The sequence below is a fragment of the Puma concolor genome, chromosome B3 (genome assembly GCF_028749965.1).
Source record: "Puma concolor isolate L17-30 chromosome B3, mPumCon1.1.hap2, whole genome shotgun sequence".
NCBI lineage: Eukaryota > Metazoa > Chordata > Mammalia > Carnivora > Felidae > Puma > Puma concolor.
In genome coordinates this window covers 137473291-137484550 of record NC_141672.1, presented here as the reverse complement: position 1 = coordinate 137484550, position 11260 = coordinate 137473291, and the positions used below count along the sequence as shown (strand labels likewise).

At 60.2% G+C, this 11260-nt stretch overlaps 1 protein-coding gene across 1 annotated transcript in view; it reads right to left on the bottom strand.

The window, feature by feature from the left end:
* Positions 1–320: 320 nt before the first annotated feature.
* RGMA (repulsive guidance molecule BMP co-receptor a) overlaps positions 321–11260 on the bottom strand; it is a 46804-nt gene continuing 35864 nt past the window's right edge. The window contains exons 3-4 of the mRNA XM_086711471.1: positions 9299–9813; positions 321–1092 (exon numbers count right to left, since the gene is read on the bottom strand). Coding sequence (XP_086567597.1) covers positions 370–1092; positions 9299–9813 — 1238 coding nt within the window. The 3' untranslated portion in view covers positions 321–369. The remainder of the gene's footprint in view (positions 1093–9298; positions 9814–11260) is intronic.

Sequence of the window (11260 nt, the reverse complement as noted above, 5' to 3'; positions counted from 1 at the left end):
TCTGTTTTGCACATTCACACTGCGGGGCGGTGGAGGGGAGCGGCTCCCCCTCTCACACAGCTCTATTGTCACAAACATCACAGCACCGGTCACCACAACCTCTCGTCGCCTCCCCGCCGACGACAATGACGCGTTGCGGGCAGAGTGGGGGGGAGGCCGTCCCCCTGCCCCAGCCCTTGCCGGCAGACGGCCCAGGGCAGCTGTGAGGTAACCCTCCACAGTCCACTGGCCAGCGGCCGCCTCGGCTCCTGACCCCCCCCCACCCCGGGAGGATGCCCTCCCTTCCCCCGACGGCCCCGGTCTCCCTGCAGCCGCTCCCCCCACCCCCACCCCCCCGGCTCAGGGACAGGCAGCGCCCGCCTCTCTGCCCTACGCGGCGACAGCCTCCAGGACGGCGGGGAGCAGCGTGAGGAGCAGGAGGCTGCCCAGGAGCGGCCGGGGGGCGGGGGGCAGCCCCACCGCGGCGGCCCGGCCCGGCGGCTCCCGAGTCCTCTCGTACAGGTGAAGCCTGTCTTTGTTGGAGTGCAGCATCTTGACGTCCTCCAGGGCGTAGTAGGCGGCCAGCGTGAAGTTCACGTCGCCCGTGGTGAGCAGGTCGAAGACGCAGGCCTGGTAGTAGAGGTCCTCCACGGGCAGCTTCTCCTTGCACTTGGCCACGGCCGTCTCGTACGGGAAGGTGTCGGGGGCCGCGGGCGCGGGGCTGGCGGCGGCCGGCCTGCGGGTGCCGGGGCCCTCGGCGTTGGCGCGGAAGGCCTGGAAGTCGATCTGCTGGTTGAGGGGGCAGCCGCGCAGGCAGAGGTAGAGGCCCTGGCTGTCCCGGTCCTCCACGGCGTTGACCACCTCCTCCGGCATGCGGACGGCGAAAGTCAGGTATCGGCCCACCTGGCGGACCACGATGGTGGTGCCGATGTACTTGGCCTGGATCTCCACGTGCTGGCCTGACACCTTCTCCGTGATCTTCAGGCTGTTGGCTCCGTGCTTGTCCCCACCGTTCTTGGAGCCGTCGGCGAAGGCGGCCGGGAGCTCGTCCATCTCAGCCTGGTACACCTTCTGGTCCACGCACTCCTGGAAGTTCTTGAAGATGATGGTGAGCTGGGGGGGGGAGGGGGGGCAGGAAAGGGGTGGAGAGAGGGCGTTAGGCGGTGCTGAGATGGTGGCGGGGGGGTCAGAGGGGAAGGCCCAGCCCCATGCTGGCGATGCTGGGGACAGGAGGAGCCCCCAAGATGCCCCGATTGCCCATTTTGGTCACCTTTCGGTGCCACCTGCCTTATTATGCACTTCGTACTTTTCCTTAAAACAACTAGTTTTACTGTGAGACAAAGGGGGGACAAAAGGAGAGAGGGAAACCAAGAAACAGAGTCTTACTAGGGAACAAACTGATGGTTACTAGAGGGGAGGTGGGTGGTGGGATGGGGGAAATAGGTGACGGGGATTAAGAGGACACTTAATAGGGCATCTGGGTGGCTTAGACGGTTAAACGCGCAACTCTTGGTTTTGGCTCAGGTCACAGTCTCATGGTTGGTGGGTTCAAGCCCCACGTTGGGCTCTGTGCTGATGGTGTGGTGCCTGCTTGGGATTCTCTCTCTCTCTCTCTCTCTCTCTCAAAATAAATAAACTTAAAACATTTTTAAAAAAAATTAAAAAGAATACGCTTATCATGATGAGCACTGATTATAGAATTCTTGAATCACTACACTGTACAGCTGAAACTAATGTAACACTGTATGTTAACTATACTGGAATAAAAATGAAAAACTTTGGGGTGCCTGGGTGGCTCAGTCGGTTAAGCATCCGACTTGGGCTCAGGTCATGATCTTACAGTTTGTGAGTTTGAGCCCTGCGTCGGGCTCTGTGCTGACAGCTCGGAGCCTGGAGCCTGCTTCGGATTCTGTGTCTCCCTCTCTCTCTGCCCCCCGACCCCTGACTCATACTCTGTCCCTCTCTTTCAAAAATAAACGTTAAAAAAATTAAAATTAAAAACGAAGTAAAAAAAACCACACTTGTTTTACTGTAAAACAAAACAAAACAAAACAAAACAACTGACTTAGAAGGGAAACTTTAGATCACTACCCTAAATAGGACACCAGATCATTTACTACATAGAGAGATGAACCATAAAAAGCAAAGCATAGCTAATTAAAAATAAAAGTTCATTATCTACTATAGTAGGCTGAGTAATGACCCCCAGGATATCAGGCCCTAATCCCCGCAACTGTGAATGTTACCTTATATGCAAAAGGGACTTTGCAGATGTGATTATGTTAAGGATACCGAGATGGAGAGGTCATCCTGGATTATCTGGGTGGGCCCTAAATATAATCACACGTATCCTCCTAAGAGGGAGGCAGGGGGAGATCTGACCACAGAAAAGGCGAGGGCTCTCTCCACGGAGGCGGAGATGGGAGGGATGGGACCACAGCCCAGGGGTGCTGGCAGCCACCAGAGGCTGGAAGAGGCACTGAACAGATTCTCCTGGGAGCCTCTAGAAGGACTGGCCCTCCTAACACCCTCGTGTTAGTCCTGAAAGACTCATTTCAGGTTTCTCGCCTCCAGAGCTATGAGAGATAAATCTCTGCTTGTTTGAAACACTGAGTTTGTGGTATTCGTTACAGCGGCCGTAGGAAACGAATACGGTCCACAATCATCTAGCACAATCTTTCAAGCCGCCGGCGGACCTGCAGCCAAATTCCTTCGAGAGGACTGTGAGCCACTGGCTGAACATAACCGAGAAAGAATGAGCAGGCAGAGGCCAGCAGAGGCTACTGTGCCCCGAGGGCCACCTAGCTGGGCCTTGGAGGTGAGCAGGAGGAAGAGGAAGTGGAGGAAGGAAGACGGGGGTGGGGTTCCATGCTGAGCATGCAGCCCTGGCCAGGGCCGGAGGAGGAAGGCCCATTTCTGCTGGTGCCTGCAGCTGGGGGGTGAGGGGCAGCTGCTGGGGGAGAAGCAAGCGGCTGGGTGGCTGTGTGGCTCCACCAGTAACTGTCCTCCCGGGAACCACAGACACGGGCACTGCCGCTGGCTGCATCTGCCGTGCCGGGCCCTGTGTGTATTGCTTCTAGCCCTGTGTGTCACTGCCAGGGACAAGGACAGGACCTCCCATTTACGGTGCGGGAAATTCAGGCTCAGAGAGGTACAATGGCTCACACAGGCAGCAAAAGGCAGAGGTGGGTTTAGTCTCTTGGTTTCCAGCCCCTGGGCTCTTTTCAGCCACAAGCCCGCGGGGTGGGAGGCCTGGGAGAAGGAGGGGAGACAAACGGACGAGGGAGTGAGTGCTTTCCCCGCGTTGTCCTGGGTGAGGTGCTCCCTTCCCTGCTCCTTCTCCTTCCTGCATGGTCCCAACCGGGAAGACGGCATGGGCTGGAGACGTGAGTCAAATCTGGGAGAGCAGCCACCACCCCTCCTTCATTCCTGTTCCCAGGTGCCAGCTTTTAACCACTGGTGGCTCCGGGTGCCTCTAAGGCCACTGCCCCCTGAGCCAAGGGCAGCTGGAACCCGGACTCCAGACCAAACCCAGGGAGGCAGGTGGGGTCATGGGGCAAGATGGCACCCAAGGCCTTTTGGGGCTCCCTGCTTACCCCCATGCCTAATCCCTGCCCTACCCCTGGCCACTATTCCTAGAACTTGTCCCTCCCTTCTCCCCTCCCCAGCCACCGAGCCCCAACCGCCTGCCCCTCAGGAGCTGCCCTCCTCGCCAGCTGAGGGGGTAACACACCTCAGAGGGGCCGCGGGTCCAGGGGGCCCTGGTAAGAGGCAGGCCGCGGCTGACAACACGGACGCCCTGGCTGTGGCTGAATTCTGTGCCTGGCGCCCTGGTCGACGTGGCAGCGGATGACTGCCTAGGGGGGCCCTCGGGGTAGAGGGTGGGTGACGCTGTGAAGCACTACGGGAGTTTCTGGTCAAACAGTGGGTGTAGGACAAGGGCGAGGCCCAGGCACGTTAGAAACCGCAAGCAGGTCCTACCGGCAGGGGGAGGCAGGACAGCTGTGAAGGACCTCAGCTCAGGCTGAGGGGCGGGAAGGGCCAGGGCTGAGGGTGGGGTCTGGAGCCGGCCCCAGGCCAGACGGTGCGGCTGCAATTCTGGGGGTGCGGGCGTGGCCCTGGGGCACAGACAGGAGGCTGAGGGGAACGCAGCAGAGAGCCATCAGCCTGGGGCCTCAGGAGCAGAGCTAGGGGAACAGACTAAGGACTGGACGGGGTGGCCCAGGGGCCACAGAAAGTTCTAGTCCCGGCAAACCAACACGGTAGCCAGGGCCCAGCTGGAGGTGTCCAGGGCGGTCTCATCGCTGCTCTGTGGGCGCCCCCACACTGTAAAGCATAGGGGTGACCAGGCTGGGAGAGCAGGAGGGCCTGGGCCTTCAGAGAGAAACTCTCCCTTGTCACCCCAGTACTCAGAAAGGTGAGGAGAGATGGACAGTTGGACTTTTGGGGGCTCCAGGCTCTTGGGCCTTTGTGGGCCCCTTCCTCCCTCCAAAATACTAAAACTACATTTTGTGACTGCATTGGGATCCAGGCCAAGACAGTCTCGGTTGGCTTATGCTGATTTTCTCCTTCCAACTTTAAAACAAATGAAAGCTTTCTCGCGGGTCCCCGGCAGTCTTGGGGCCCTCGGTGCTGTGCCTGTGGGGCCCGGGGAACGGTCAGGATGGAGGGGGGCACATTCTGCTGTCCACACGGGACACGAGGAGGGGCTGGTGCTCCCAGGCTGGAGGCTGGGGACCCGGCCAGAGTCCGTGGAGCGCCGCACCAGAGGCCCGGCTGTGCACAGCCCATCGGGCACTGGCCCCCAGTCCCCCAACCCTCCCTCTGAGGCCACCGCCTGGTCCCGGGAAGCAGCGCACTTCTGGTTTGCTGTGGGATGTCAAAGGTGGCCATGGCTTCTCCATCCTGCTTTGAGCCCTACTCTCTGAGCCCCGGGGGGGCCTCGGCCACTGCCATCTGCCCTCGCCGGCCTACCAAAATGGCGACCTCACAGTTCCACCTCCTGCCTCTACCTCCTGCTGTTTCCTTCTCTCCATCCCGCGGCTCCCGCCCTGATGTGGAGGCTGCCTGTGGGGGGCCGGGAGGTGCAGCCAGGGTGGTCTGGACAGTGGGTGGTCCTGCCATTGGGAAGGGGGTGAGGGACGAGGGGCTCTGGTGTCCCTGCCTGGTGTGCTGGGGGGGGGGTGGGGAGGGGGGTGCTGCTGCTTTCCAAGTGCCATCAGCCTCCTGGAACAGGAAAGGCTGGTTTCCCTCTAACCGTCATCTCTCGTGGAGACAGACTCCTGGAAGGCTGACAGGCTGCTAGACTCTTCTTGGTACCAGTGCCAGGGACTCAACCACAAGTAACAGCATGAAGGGGCCTGTCGAAAGCCGGGCGGCTCGCTGCCAGCATGGCCACGGGTGCGGCTGCCACTCCTGTCTTTGCTGCCCCCCCTGCCCAGAGGGGTCTGAGCCCCCCCTGCCCCCCCCCGCCACACCAGGCCTGGCACTGGGAGCTGTATCCACATGAGGGGGCTGAATAGTCCAAGACCCTTGTCCTCAAGGAGCTCACACTCTAGGGGTGACACATCAAATAGATGAGTGAGGCAGTGGGACACATGGTAAGTTCTAGAGGGGAGGGGGAGGGCAGAGCAGAGACCCCAGTTCCTCTCCTCCCTGAGCCTCAGTTTTCACATCTGTGCAATGGGGTGCTACCAGCACAGTGAAGCTGGGGGCTGGGCACAGAAGGAAGCCGAGGGAAGTGGGGGCAGGAAGCTGGCTAAAATGTCGGCTTGGGCTGGAAAACCCTACATCTTGATCACCTACGAGAACACGGGGCCGGGCTGGATGATGCTTGTATCACAGGAAACGAGCCAAGGCCCTCTGGGTGAGGGGCGGGCCGAGAACAGCGGGTTCAAGTGGGCAGAAGAGACAGGCAGAAGGCTCTCGTGGGGAGGCACGAAGGCCCCTCAGAGATAACAGCCTCTTGGCTTCCGCTGCCTCCTCCGAGGCTCCAGGCTGCCCTCCCATCTCTCCCTCAGGCTTCTGCTCCCGTCCCTCCATGCCAGGCTCCGCAGAAGGACGTGGAGGAGGCCCCGCCCAGTGCTCTGGGCAGAGCCGGGGGCACCCAAGGGCCTCGGCGTCCTGCACCCACCTCAGGCACCCCTCGGCCGGCTTTGTTCTCCATCCTCGGCCTGGGAGGTGCCAGGAGGGGAGGAGGCACCTAGCACCGAGGCTGCCGCGAAAGGGGTGTTTCGTCAACGTTTGCCGAATCAATGAATGAACAAAACCAACACACCTGCGTGGTGGAGACCTCAAAAAACAGGCGCGGGCAGGCCCAGGGCGCTGGAAACCGGCCACCGATGTTTCTCAGTCGGGTACCCTGTCTGCCCCGAGGCCTGAGACAGACTGAGCCCGTCACAGCCGGGTGTCCGGCCAGGCCTCCTGCTGCCTCCTGGCTGATGAGGGCGTAACAGAAGGTGCCTGGGCTCTCAGCCTGCCGGATGACCGAGGTGACCCTAGGTCACAGCAGAAGGGGGCTGGGTCAGTCGAGCTCTGCTGCAGAGCTCCCTACTTTCTAGAACTTCCATGCCCGGACAGGGCGAGAGGTGCTCCCATCCCTGTCCGGGCACCTCTCCCGGCCTCAGGGCCCAGGGGGAATCTGGAACACGGCGGGCGTCTGAATAGATAGCACACAAGAACGAATGGGCGACTGACCCACTTGGTCTGGGAACAGCATCGCTGGGCTCGGGGTCCCAGCGTGTGCCAGTGAAGAACGGGGGGGTGGCATCCAGGGGTTCTAAGCCCAGGCACGTCACCCCAGCCCGTACGACCCAACGGGAAGTGGCCCAAAGGCTCTCGCTCCAGCCTGTCACGCCCCCCTCCCCCACCCCCACGGGGCAGTGGGGAGCAGAGGCCCACGATTCCTCCCACAATTCTTCCCAGGTCTGTGCTTGGCTCTGTTATCACATTTGGTGCTCACACCGCCCTGGGTTAGGAGGGGCAGGGCTTCCAAGGCCCGCGTCGCTCTCACACCCTCAGACTCCCCTGTGTGGCCCTGCCAGGACGGGACAGGGAGGCCAGGTCCCCTCCCGCGGGATGTTTGCTGCTGGATTTAGAAGCTGCAGCCTCAGGCTCCTGGCGTTCATTTATCTTGGCTCTAGGGAAGGAGGGAGGTGGGTAGGTGCAGGGGCCGCAGGGAAGGCGGCTGGGTCCTTGACGTGGGCCCTGCTGTCCATGGAGGGCTGAGAGGGCGGATGGGGTGGAGAGGGCGCTGGCCACAACCCTGCCGCCCACTAGGCTTCACGGCCTGGTGCCAGGACCCTGCTAGGGCAGCCACGGGGCAAAGACCCACTTGTTGCCGCCCCTGCAGATGGGCCCGGGAAGAGACCCTCTGGAGGCAGCAAGGGCCACCGGAGCAGGGGGAGATGGCGGGAATTTTCCTGGCTGCCAGGTCACCTCACTGTCCTCCTCTTGGGCGTGGAGGGACAGGAAGGAACAGAAACGCCCTTGTGGACCAGCCTGGCATTGCCCAACGTGCCGCCTTGCAACGTGCTCTTCCTAGGAAAACAGACTCACTGCCAACCCGGAAAGCCCTGGGGGCTGCGGTGGGCCAGGCCCTGAGGAGGCACACGTATCCCCATCCCCTGGGCTCCCAGAGCCCACCAGCCTCCTGGCCTTGAGGCTGCGCCCCCTGGCCCAGTCTCAGGAGGAGGCCACGGGAGACTCTCTTGGAAGTGGGGAGGGGAGGGAGGGTCTGTGGAGGATGGGGATGTCCAAAGGCCTGGGCCACAGGCCACATTTGTGGCTGCTTCTGGCTGTGGCCCTGTGAGCAGGACTTGAATCTTGCCACCCAGATACTGAGGCCTCCTTGGGTCAGAAGACGACCGGCTCTCAGCGGCCTCTGGGGCTCCAGATGGTTCGGAAACGCCTCTCATGGCAACGAGAATGTGGCCGACTTCTAGAGCCACCCGGCCCAGGTCAACGCTAGCTCGCTGTTCCCAGCCGACTGCACTCTGGGTGGAGAGGCGCATCCCATTTGGGGGCTGGCCCGAGGGAGGAGAGGAAAGCTGTGTGGGTGGCCCCTGGGGTGCTCTGTGAGCTGCTTCTCTGTCCTCACCTGTTCCACCTCCCCCTGTTCCCAGACCCCACCGCCCTCTCTGCTCTGGAGCTGCGGCCTCTCCATATAGGCGTGGGGCAAAGAGAGGGCAGGACGGTACCCCACAGCCCTGCTGACCCCATCAGCGTCCTATAGCCCTGGCCCCCAACCCGGCGTCCCTCACCTGCTCCACGAGCCAACACTGGGGGCTTTAAAAAGAGAACACGTGCCTGACCCAACCCAGAGATCTGGTGTCACACAGGCCTGGAGGGGGTGGGGGTGGGGCCAGAACCACCATCTTCTAAAATCTGTTCACGCTGCAACAGTGCAGACACGTGAGATGCCCCGGGCAGGACCGTCACCTCCAGGGGCTGGTCGGGGACACTTGTCCAGGGCGGACAGGAGTTCACCCTCCTTGAGAGTGATGATGGAAACATACCTGTAGAGAGGCTCCTCTTTCATTGGGTTTTAATACTGGGATTCTACCACCATACAGTCTGGGGGCAAGAAAGGAATATCCCAAAAGTCCGAAACCGAGTACCCTGGCGAGTGTTTCTAAAATTTGTGGACAAGTGGCAGAGTGGATGGGGGCGCCACCTGCTTCGGCTCAGGTCATATCTCATGCTTCGTGGGTTTGAGCCCCGCGTCGGGCTCTGTGCTGACAGCTCGGAGCCCGGGGCCTGCTTCGGATTCTGTGTCTCCCTCTCTCTCTGCCCCTCCCCTGTTCACGCTCTGTCTCTCTCTCTCAAAAATAAACAAATAAATAAAAGTTGTGGACAATAACCCCAGTAAGAAATCCACGTTAACAGCCGGACCCGCATTTGCACTGACATGCATACATGCGTGCACACATACTGAGCTTCCTGAAACGTATCCCCTTACCACGTACAATGCATTCACAACCTGCCTTTTCTATCGGTGTTGGGTTATGCCATCTTGTTCTACCCTGCCCAATTAAAAAAAAAAAAAAAAAAAAAAGGTGACATTTGTATGCTGGTTCCTGACCCCAGAAAACTGATGTCACAAGCCCCTGGTGGGCAGTATCCGGCAGTTTGAGAAATACCAGACTCCAGGCAGCATGAAGAGGGGGTTCCTGGTTGGTTTATCTCAGGACAAAGATTCTCTGGACATTCCTAAGTCATCAGCCCATTTACTGAAAATAAGAACACTGGGAGGGTGCAGGAGGTGTCTGGTCTGGGCCCTGGTCACAGCAGGGACGCCTACGCCTCTGCCTCAGCTTACCTTGCTGGTGGCGGTGGCGGCCGAGCCGGGCAGCACGGGCGTGTTGGTGACCTGTACGTTCAGGTAATTGTTGTCGATGAGCGGCCAGGCGCCCTGCACCTTGCAGGTCTGGAAGCGGTCAGTGAAAGTCCTGAGGTGCGGGTCCCCGAAGAGGCCGCAGTGCGTGTAGTTGGGGGCCGCCGCATGCTTGTGGAAGCTCTTCTCGTAGTGGCAGATCTCGGGGCTGTCGGAGCGCTCCTGGCTGTCGCCCGGCGGCGGGAGGGTGCGCAGGCGCGGCTGCGACGTGGGGCCATCCTTGGAGCAGTTGTACTGGCTCATGAGGTCCTCTATGCCATGGACGGCCGAGTGGTAGGCCAGGTCGCCCCGGCAGGTGCGGGCCGTGCGCCGCGTGCACAGGGCGTAGGTGCGCAGCGCCGCGCAGAACTCGGGGGCGTCGTCCGAGGTGGGGGAGTGGCTGCCCGCCGTGGCGCTCCAGAACTCAGAGTTGCACTTGAGGATCTTGCACGGGGACGTGGCTGTGGGGAAAGGAAGGGACACGCCGTCAAGATCCCTGGGCGAGCTCCGCCCCCTCACCCCTGGGGGCCAGCGCCGCAGGCACACGCACAAGGACATCCCTTCCCAGGGGGCGCCACCTGCGCCGCACGTTTGCACGCAGAAGGCAAAGAGTCCCCGCAGGTGGCAGTGCAGCGCGCAACCTGCCCTTCCCAGCCTTCCGCCTAGAATGACCCTAAGTGGCCAGGCGTGCAGACCAGCCTGCCACCAGGGCCGGTGGAGGCCCCTCCCACTGCCCCCAGCCTGTAAGGAGGAGTGGTCAGTGTTTCTGGGCAGCAAGACTTTGCGAGCTCACAAAGCCACCCTGCCGCCTTGGACACCTGCTGATGCTTTCACAGAGATCCGCAAGCATTTTGGCAAAAACAACAGAAATTTGGCTGGGAATTAAGCCCCACTATTGAGTATGTGGCCTGGCCTCTGCTACTGTGTGACCTCGGACAAATCACTGGACGTCTCTGTGCCTCATTATACTTCTGTAGAAAACGGGATGATGGTAGCATGTACCTTATGAGGCCACTCAGAGTGTTACGGCACTAAGGACAGCACTGACATAGATCAGAAGCTCCATGGGGGCGCCTGGGTGGCGCAGTCGGTTAAGCGTCCGACTTCAGCCAGGTCACGATCTCGCGGTCCGTGAGTTCGAGCCCCGCGTCGGGCTCTGGGCTGATGGCTCGGAGCCTGGAGCCTGTTTCCGATTCTGTGTCTCCCTCTCTCTCTGCCCCTCCCCCGTTCATGCTCTGTCTCTCTCTGTCCCAAAAATAAATAAAAAACGTTGAAAAAAAAAATTAAAAAAAAAAAAAAAGAAGCTCCATGAATGTTGGCTAGTTGACGGTGAGCTTTGGTCACAGAAGACCCGGTTACCGTCACCCTGTCTGCAAAGCAAGAGTAGCTTCCCTGTTGGTCGCCACAGTTCCATCCCTCCTTTATCCTGCTCGGGAGGGGACGCTGGGAAGCAACCGACAGTAATGACCTTGGATCTGCCTTAAGTTGTGTTTTTAAAAAAGTCACTGACAAGCTTTGAGACCTTAGTGATAATCAGCTACAAAAGACCGCGCCTGAAAAACTGGGGCTTTGACACACCTGCGTCTTGTACCTGGACACGTAGAACCTGCCCTTTCCCGGCCTCCCAGATTCTTTTGCACAGTCTGTAGTGACTTCAGTTGCCAGGCATGCAGCCCAGCAGCAGGAGAGAACATTCTACGCAGCCTCTAGCAGTGAAAGGGGCTGGCGGACCAGCGGGGGGGGGGGAGGGGGCAGCTGCAGCCCAGGGCTGGAATGATCAGCAGGAGAACGGGGCTGTTGCTTCAGCCAGTCCTGCCCAGGCCACTAGCCTGGCTCATGAACCCTTGGAAAACTCAGTTTGCTTCTCTGGTGCTGGCTTCTGACCTACAAAATCAAGTTGCAAATAAA